Here is a 9,842-nt window from a genome sequence, read left to right on the forward strand (position 1 = left end):
CTGTACTCCAGAATGAGCATGAAGCCCTGCCTCCGCTCTCCCTCCTCCTCTGCTCTTTCTAATCTCTAATTGTGAAATCAATGATGTAACTCCCTCTCTTGAAATTAAATGACTGCCTGTCACTTATGTGTCGCTTATTTTGTTTCGTCTGTATAGAGACTACAATCACCAGCACCAGGGTGAATGAACTCTACATACTATAATCCAAAAGGAGGCACAGGTGATAGCTGCTGCTGTCATCTAATCACGTCAACTTTAGTCATAAATAATGTGACACTGACACAGAGTTAAGCAGCTAAAATTAAGTGACACAAGTATTACAAGTATGTAAATGAAAGATAAACATTTCTTTACCGGAATATGACGAGAGTCTTTAATTTATCCAGTACACAGTCCAGTCCAGACGAAAAGTTCACTCCTCTTCTTGTAATATGGTGTTTTAGGGTCAGTTTGTTTGTATTTGCGGCATTTGTTAAGTCAGTGACAGCTTTCGTTTCCTCCGGAGGAATAGTTGAGTCTTTATAGAAGGAGCGACAGGTTTTTACTCACTTCAACCGATTCGTCAAGCGTGCGTAAATGCGTGAATTGCTCATAACAGACAGTCACGTCGGGCTGACTCGCCCGGTGTCGTAATGACGGTAAGAGCGGCGCAGATGCGTTTCCGCTCGGATGGAGAAAAGAGACGGACGTGCTCGCGCCAGCGTACGCGTGGAGGAAAGGAGGGGGACGACAAGTGAAAGGAGTCTCTGTAATGTCTGTATCACTGGCTACTACTCTCCGCTACTACAGCCGCTACTGCGTTTGCCGCTGCTGCGTTTTGCCGCGGCTGGCCCCGTCGGCTGCCGCCGGGGGCGCGAGAACAAAAGGCTATGTTCGTGGAGCTCAGATACAAAGCCTGGTCACGCAGAAATCATGAGACCAGCTCAGTGGGTGGAAAACAAACGGGGAGCCCTCTCTCTCTAATTCCTCATCAGCCATGTCTATAATCCGCAGAGTTCACATAAATCCCAGTCTGGAATTTGACACGTTTTCCAGATAAATTCAGTCCCAGGCCAATCCACTTGTTGAGCAGGGTGGATTCCTGCAGTTTTTTGCATTATCAGGTTTAAATGGAGGGATGTGAGTAAAATAAATAAATAATATACATACATTTGTGTATTGTAACATGTGCGCTTAAAGATAGACTGAGCAGTTCTGTCTCCACCACCACATAGACTTGACCAAAAAAATGTAATTAGAATTTTTCACACTTCATTAAAATGATTAACTAGCAAAGAAGAAGACTCATTATCTTGTCATACACACTGATTCTGTATAAAGCATTTTGGAATGCTGGGGGTTTCCACAGCAACCAAACCCATGAAGGATTTGACCTCTAAGGTCCCTGGTCAGAATTACAGAACCTCAGCTCATTATGTGCAGAACTTAATAGTGGATTAATGATAGTTTTGACTACAGGGCCATGTATAACCATGTGAGCTGTTCTCTGTTGGAAATTTGATAGAAAATAACCACTTTGTTTGAAAGTGATTGGTTCAGTTCAATTCCAGTATGTTTACAAATTTACTGGCGAAAAAAAGCAAATATAAGAGCACAACTGGTTGATTTATTGCATCCGAACTTAGTACAAAATGATTATTTACTGTACATTTCTGTTTAGAAGATCAATGGGACCTCCTTTGTTGCAGTTTTTAATTAACATCTTTCACAAGACTCTTTTTCAGGTTTTCGGGCGCTATCATTTATTATGAAGTATTTGTCACGACATTAGTCTAAAATGTAGACGTTCACTGTGCAGGAAAATGAGTAAGGTTGCAAACAGGAATATCTAAACATGTGTTTCCAAGTTAAACCTCACAGAACCATCAGAAGCCTTCTTTTAGACAGGGCCACTCACATTATGGGATGGTGCTAATGAATGCTTTCGCAGTGAATATTTGAGTAAACCACTCAAATGGTCCCTGTGTGAGGCTCCTCCCCCTCTTTGTGCAAGAGACTTAGCTGGAATTACAAATATTTAATTCAATCTTGAAATAACCAACCACACAAGAAAACAGGAAGTGACAAAGAAACAGGATGTGCAGATGTTCAGGTGCCTTGCAACAACAGACTTTAGAAACTACACTTTGTCCCATAGTCCCATCTGTAACCCATGGGCTGTTGCCAAGGTAACTCACCCTGCAGCATCTCTTCCAGTGACCTATGCTGTGTGAGCAAATTTAATTATAAGACATCTGCAAAAAGCAAATGAGGCTAAATGGTGGAGGGTGGTTGCAGGAGAGAGATACAGAGCTTAACCTGAGTCCATCAGTGTGAAAATGCAACTTCTATGCACTAAACATAACAAATTACCATTTTTTTTTTAAAATATATTAAAATCAATCAAATCATAAAAACGGGCTAGACATCACAGGCAAATGTAAAAAGTTCACACAGACAGCAAATATTTCCCATTTTGTTACTAAAAGGTGCTGTATGTAATACATGGTGTGTCATCAGAGGTTGTAGAAATGTTAAAGGGGAATTCCAGTATGTTTACAAATGTGGGTGTGTACGAGAATAGTATACTTACAAAAAGTTTCATATTTGGTCCAGTAGACCACCTCGGGCGGCAGCCGCAACAGGCAGCAATGGCTGCAGTAAACTCTCGGGTCTCACGAGACTGCATGAGATCATGGTAGAGCTGAGAGTGGTTGCAGGAATAAGAAGCTGGAAACGTGAGAGTTAGAGATGCAGGAGAGAGGAGTTTGTCTTGGAGTAAGGACTTTGAGTGACACTACTGTTCCGGAAGTGTTGCCAGACTCTTACAATAACAATCCGAGACATTTATTGGCAAAGACAAGAACTTCTTATGGATATTACTCACGATTGCCCCGTAAGATTACATTGCATTATGTAAACACCCACATATATAAACATAGGGACCAGGTCAAAAAATACCGGAATTCCCTATAAATTCAAATACTGACTTTACTTAAAACAATGATGCAGCCATCTAATTACAAAAAAAAATTGAAACTCTGTTTATGTTTTGATCTGTTGTACCACCCACTAACACTTCAACTCTTGGGATGTCCACAAAGAGCAGCTAGCTGCTAGCTGCTAGAGAGACAAATGCTTAAAAAGCCCATGTAACTGTGTGTAATTGTGTTGTAGTTTTTTTTTTTTAGTTTGAGAAACTTTTATGTTTTAATGCACAAATGATGCAAGGACATTTAAATGTGCATCAATTCCCAGACTTAGTTTTAAGGTACAGTGTAAAAAATGTATTGTTGAAGTTGCATGTTGCAGCTGAATATGCCTCACACTCACCAATTCAAGACTGGAAAAATCCTGCTATATGTAGCCAATAGTTAGCATCGATCCTCAAAAGATGTTTAGTTTCTCCATTGTGTTCTGTTGTACAAACACAGTGGTGGTCCTAAATGGTTGCCTCTGTAGAGCTGATCCTCCTCATATAAATATACAAGGCTCATTCTGGGGTAATGAACAGCAACATGGACTGAAAAAAATGAAACATTAAGTGTACAGTAATTGTAAAGAATAAGAATGAAGTGCAAATGAAAGATGAGCAGATTGCCGTTTAAACCTCATCAGGGTATAAACACAAAAGCTTATAAAAAACAGTGTAAGTTACGGTAGTAAAGCAGTCCCAAAAGTCTGTTTGGAAAGAACTATATTTGCAAAAGGTATAAATGGAAACACCTTTGGCAAAGCCAACAAGTAGAGCCAGTTCCGACTGTAGCTTTGTTTGCTCGCAGAGATTAATGAGAGAAGGCTAACATCCTCCAGCATGAATTATCTCCCACTGAAAATAACCTGCGAAGAAGCCAAAATGTTAACGTTAATAGTTATACTTTGATCTTTTCTACAAATCAATGAAAATAAAATTTGAAAGTACTGTGCAAAAAAAAATACAGCCAAGTCCGGTAGATTAACACATAGTTTAACACAAGTTGAGAAAGTATTGCATCTTGTGTGGATAATTTTAACAAAGAAATTAAGAGCTTTGCTGAAGTAAAGGATGTGCAACAGCACCACCCTGTGTTTATATATGGCACTGACTCATGTTAGCGCACACTCACTCTGACCACTCTGTACCCACAAAGCCATCCACAGTTCTCCGGAAATCTCACTCACTTCTGGCTTGTGAGGATGCGTCTGTTTCTGTGTCAGTAATAAAAGTCCTGATAAGTTTATTTGGTCTACAAATGAACACAGAGGAAGAAGGACACATACCCATTCAGGCATGTCAGGACATATCGGGGCATAGCTGAGGTAAAGTGGTGCCAATGGGAGGAGGAAGAATTACAGCCACACCACAAAAACATCCAGTTTTTAACCTATGACACGTGTATATATATATATATATATATATATATATATGTACTTTACATTTTCAATATATGAACATGCAAAGAGCAAATGGGGATGCATGTATGCAGTGATCAGAGGGCTACATCATCACAGCCTCTTATCTTCAAGCAAATCATGCAGGGACATGTTAGTCCCTGTCACCTGGTGCCACGGTGTGGTTAAATAACTAAATAAACTGGTACGTTCAAAAACACTGCCATCTTCTGGACAATATTATAGTTGCCTTCAGATTCCACATCTGACAAACCTGAGGAATTATTTCAATTTAGAATAAAACTTAATTTCAGCCTGCTTGCATTAAGGAAAAAGCCTATTCATTTTTCTAGAAATGTCATTTTTTAAATTAAATATTTAAAGGAAATTTAAATTGATTTAAAAGTGATCATCTTGTCTGTCACTCACTCACATACACGCGGTATGAATTTCTGTGTTAAATGGCCAAATTATGATTTCACTAAGCATTTAGATGGATATAGAAGATCCGGTATTTTATATTCAAGTGGAAATTTACTACACAGAGAACATCTTTCCTGGTATGTAAAGGCCACAAGAGTTCCCTGATGTGCTTGGGGAAAAAGAAGGGCTGACTGCAGGAGTCCTCCATTTGTTGTAATCTGCAGTGTAACCATTAAATGTTGGCCCTTTAACATGACATAAGCAATAGATTACTTACCATCAGCTGTGTGGCTTTGCCACTCCTCCACACATCTGTCACAAATATGACAACTGTTCTCCAGTCCTTGTAGCAGACGGTCAAGAACCCCTGGACATGAATGCTGTCATTTCTCTCAAGAACTTCACGGTGTTACTTGGTTTGCCTTTAAAACAGCCAAGATTAACAACAACTCAAGACCTTTTCATTTCATCTTCCCCTCATAATTACCAGGACTGCAATAAGAAATTAAAATGCTGCTGGAACAGTTACACATCAGGCCAATAAACATGCAGAAGAAATCAAGTACATGAACACAACTGTTTTAATTTTTTCTGTACTACATTATACAATGTTCAAGGAGTAAAGACTGAAAACAAACTTCAAATTTCAACAAGGTGGGTAGAAATTTGTGCGTATTTGCAGTTTTAGTGACATCAGTAATGATGATGTGATAGTGAAATAGCTGTGTGAATCCAACATTAGCTACAGAGGTAAGGTAAGTAACAAGAGTGTCCTGCAGTCAAATCTCCTCGTCCATAGTGGTTGGGAGTTGTCAGATCTTCCCTGCGAATGATCCATTTTCTATCTGCTCATCCCATCTACTAACCTGCAAAAGACCAGAGGAAAATATCAGTACAATAATTCAGTGATTTCATATCACCTATTATAACCTTAAAAATTGACATTTGATCATGGAAGTTCGTACTTGATTGACATAGTTGTGCCGCATCTGTTAAATAACAAAACAAATCCCAACTCAAAGGTTTTTGGCCGTCCCAGTGCACACTAACTCTTAGTGCTTTGTCAAGTGCGTGAAGGCCATCTCTGGCCACAGAACACATCAAAGTAGGAACCAAAAAAATAAGGCAAAAGAAAAACAATCAAAGGGCTTGGTCTGCACGATACATCGTTATAAAATCCCGACCTCGATTCACCCCTGTGCACGATTTACTTTTGAAATGACTTCTCATTTAATTTTACGGGCCGACTGCATCACAAGCGCTTTCTTATGTGACCACTCCCAAGCACTGCAGGTTAACGTTAGGTTCTCACAAAGCTCAGGGTTTCACCCTCAGCCAATGACAAAGCGCCTTTTAGTCACACGTTTCCCTTGTGGAGCGAGCACGGTAGTTCGGAAAGTCTGCAGCATCGTTGAACTAGACTAGTGCTACAGGACTAAAAATGGATCTCGTTCCGAAAAAAGGCTCACATTCGGTGGTGTGGAAGTATTTCGGGTTCAAGCGAGACGACGAGGGTCAGTCTAATGTGATTTGCAAGGCATGCTTTGCCGACGTTGCAGCACCGCAAGGTAATACCTCAAATCTTTACCAGCACCTCAAACGTCACCACAAAGTGCAATATGATGAAGCCGTGAAGGCAAGATATCCGAAAGTGGTACTGTCAATTTGTTTTGTTTTGTCATGGTTCATGTGTGCAATAAACCTTACACTTCGTGAGGGAGAAAAATCGTGCCAGAGAATCGAGATATCAATTCTAAGCTAAAAAATCGTGATTCATATTTTCCCCCCCGAATCGTGCAGGCCTACAAGGGGCTCAGCAATACAAAGGTATGAGTGCTGTCTCGACTTCAAACACCTCTACAATCCAGCTCCAGCATCATTCAGTGAGCACAATAAATGAAGCCAAGTTTAGAGAGTGGAGCATAGGTTCTAATCTCAGGAAGAGAAGTGCATTTCATGCATCCAGTGTGACCCTAGAAAAACCTTGATGGTCATCTTTGATGTGGCTCAAAACACAGCATATGGTGCAATTTCAAAATAAACCCATCAGTAAAACTACACTGCATAAAAATAAGTGAGTGTAGTGGCACAGTGCATTCACTCATGTTCATAACTGCTTATTGTTTGTTAAAACATTTTATGACAGTGGGAATAAAAGAACCTAGATAAATGTTTTCTTAGCCAGGGGGAATTTATAGTGGCGGCCTGATGATGCTACATCTTACCCAGCTATTGGGACAGAGGCTCTTGTAAACCCTCATGTACCACTGACAGGGGGTCAGATCCTGGCCTTTGGCTTCCAGAGCCTTGTTGCACCTGTGGTAGTCTGGAGTAAACGATAAAAATAAAAAATAAAGACGTGAATCACACAACAGCAACAACATAGATAAAACGTTGTTAAGACCAAAAGACAGCAGTATAACCAAAAGTCAGGCCTTAGAAAAAAAAATATTCTGACAGACATTTGATGAGTGAGATATTAAAGCTGAATGTAAAGCAATTATAAAGGCTTTTGCACACTGGATACTTGAGACACTTCAAACTGGTGTCGCAGCAGTCACATCGGCCACGTAATTTCGATATGCTAAATTGCAACTGTTATTTTTTTTCACAGCCAACTAATTGGAAGGTGTGCTGTTGATGATGTACAGTCCAAGAATTTCACACGGTGGTGGGTCGCTTCTTTGTGTTTGTTTTACAAAAGAACAAACAAGAAGGAAAACCCCCCAAAAACAATGACAAGACATATGGAGTGGGGTTGCAATGGAGCTTCAGTGAGATAGTGTTTGTAAATCAAGCTTCAAAATCATTTTCAGCAATGTTTGCTCTGAACTGCCGTCTCCACAACAGCTGCATGCGAGTCCTGCTCTGGACGCAGACAGGCCCGTGATGGGACTTATTTCTCCCAGTCTTCATAATTTATTTGTTTCTTCGCATCGTGCTGAATGTGCTTGACAGTGTGCGTTATAATTTTCATCCAAGTTATTCGCACTTTCATACCATATATTCACATTGCACCCAGTGTGCAAAGACGTTCAGGCTGCAAGACAAAAACCTGCCCTTTGTCATCATATGGGTCAACAAAGGTCATTATTACACTGTGATTTGCATAAGTGTTATATTACCAATAGTGTCATGACATAAGCCTACAGTTGCAGTCATGCATCTAAGTCTGAATGAACAAAACAATTGTTAAAATGTATCCAACAACTTTGATATACCAAACACAATCATGCATGTGACAATTTAATCTATGGATCACATATACATTAAAATACAACATGTTACAGTTAGTAGGTATATAATATAATAAGTACAATATGTGAACAACTGTGCATTTACACTCTTACTGCACTTACCCACGTAATTCTGATAACAGTTGCGGGTCTGGTTGGTGTTTGGGAATCGTGCGTCAAAGGGAGCAGTCTTGTAGTTGTTCAGCTTTTCTTGAATAGTTTCAGACATTTTGGATTCGGGATCAAGCACAAGTCTACACGAGTCTGGAAAAAATGACACACATTTAATTAATAATAGAGCTGCAAAAGTAAACGGCAATCGTGTAAAGAAACCAGCCTATAAAGGCCCGGCATTAGCTGGCTAAGCTAATAACATCGAAGATATTTAAGTTTGACCTTAGCTTCGAAAGTAATGCTTCTCAGCTGAAATTCTTTAGCCCACATAACTGTAAACAAGTGCCGACACAAACACATTAAAACGCGTTAGAGACACATTATTAGCTATAAACACAGGTTAGCTGCTGCTGCTTGCTAATAACGTTGACAGTTGGTTGTTGGCAAACACGTTTTGAAAAGACATAACTTTCCCATAGGTTTTAGTCGATTTAAACACCAGAAATGCTGGGAGACATGGAAACGTGTCATAAACACGAACATTTGCCGCAAATATCCACGTAACGGAGAGCTAACCTTGGGAGGATTGTAGCCGTGTCCTCTTCGGAAATGTCCTTACTCGATGCGCGAAGGATGCTGGGATGCCGTGTCTTTCTTTGCTTTGCTCCTGTGTGGTTCTGTGCAGTGCAGACACGCAGTGAGGGTCTTACTGCCCCCTACAGGGGAAAACTGCAACTGACACATGTCAATAATTCTCATTTTGACCCAGGAAATATTCAGGCTAATAGGAAAAAACATTATTAAATCTAAATGTGACAGTCAAACAGTGATTGGAATCAGTGTTATTGATTTTTTTATCTATAAAAATATGTTATATTTTAACACGTTTTACATATTTTCTCTGCGTGTATATATTATTCTTGTGTGTTTTTATTCTTATAAGTGTGTATTTTTGAATTGCCATACAATACATGTGATATTGATTTACTATTTTGTATTCTACTGTGAGCAGTACAGCAGTACATTATATCCTACATTGCAATATAGCTCTGGCTTGCCTCGGGTATTTCATTCCTAGTGTAGTCAAGTTCTCAAAGTCAAAGTGCAAGCTTCAGTGATCATCTGTTCTCTCTCTCATTGTGAATACAAAACTCTCTGAAATAATGGCGAAGCCTTTGAAGTGGATTTTTGACATATTCACTCTGGTACTTTAGAGGATAAAGCCACCAAAGTGGGACACAGGGACTCTCTCCCTTCTCCTTCCATCATGATTTTCCTGTTGAAGACCAGGTCAAAGATCACAGGTGTCTGTGTCTCTCCCTCTAGTTTCCTGTTGTGCATTTCCTTTATCCTCTTTCCAGCAAAATACCACATTAGGTCACTATTGGTGCATTAAGTCACACATTGACATTTTAAAACCGCGACAAAGTGCATGATTTAAATGACCATGTTACTCGTGCATGGACTGAAATAATTATACATGATTACGCAAAGAGTGACACCACATTTGAACTAACCATAACAAGATATATGGATTGCTTTGTGGTGTTCAGTAAAGTGAATAACTTTTCTCATGTATGTCTAAATTCACCTTTCTCTTGCTTTCTACCAATCTATCCCTCTCTACTTCTCTCTCTCTCTCTCTCTTACTCTCTCAGTCAGGATATAGGTGTTGTCCAGTGCAAAGGAAGGAAATTCTGTCACTTAGAACAATGGGCC

At 39.7% G+C, this 9,842-nt stretch overlaps 1 protein-coding gene across 1 annotated transcript; it reads right to left on the reverse strand.

Annotated features, from left to right (window-relative positions):
- Positions 1-5,336: 5,336 nt before the first annotated feature.
- Positions 5,337-8,783, reverse strand: LOC122774743 (cytochrome c oxidase subunit 6B1). The gene is made up of 4 exons (XM_044034234.1): positions 8,700-8,783; positions 8,133-8,273; positions 6,999-7,099; positions 5,337-5,639 (listed from the first exon to the last, which is right to left on the reverse strand). Exons 2-4 carry the CDS (start codon positions 8,236-8,238, stop codon positions 5,586-5,588), a joined length of 261 nt encoding a protein of 86 aa, XP_043890169.1. The 5' UTR covers positions 8,239-8,273; positions 8,700-8,783; the 3' UTR covers positions 5,337-5,585.
- Positions 8,784-9,842: the final 1,059 nt, after the last annotated feature.

Source organism: Solea senegalensis, linkage group LG9, assembly GCF_019176455.1.
Source record: "Solea senegalensis isolate Sse05_10M linkage group LG9, IFAPA_SoseM_1, whole genome shotgun sequence".
Lineage (NCBI taxonomy): Eukaryota > Metazoa > Chordata > Actinopteri > Pleuronectiformes > Soleidae > Solea > Solea senegalensis.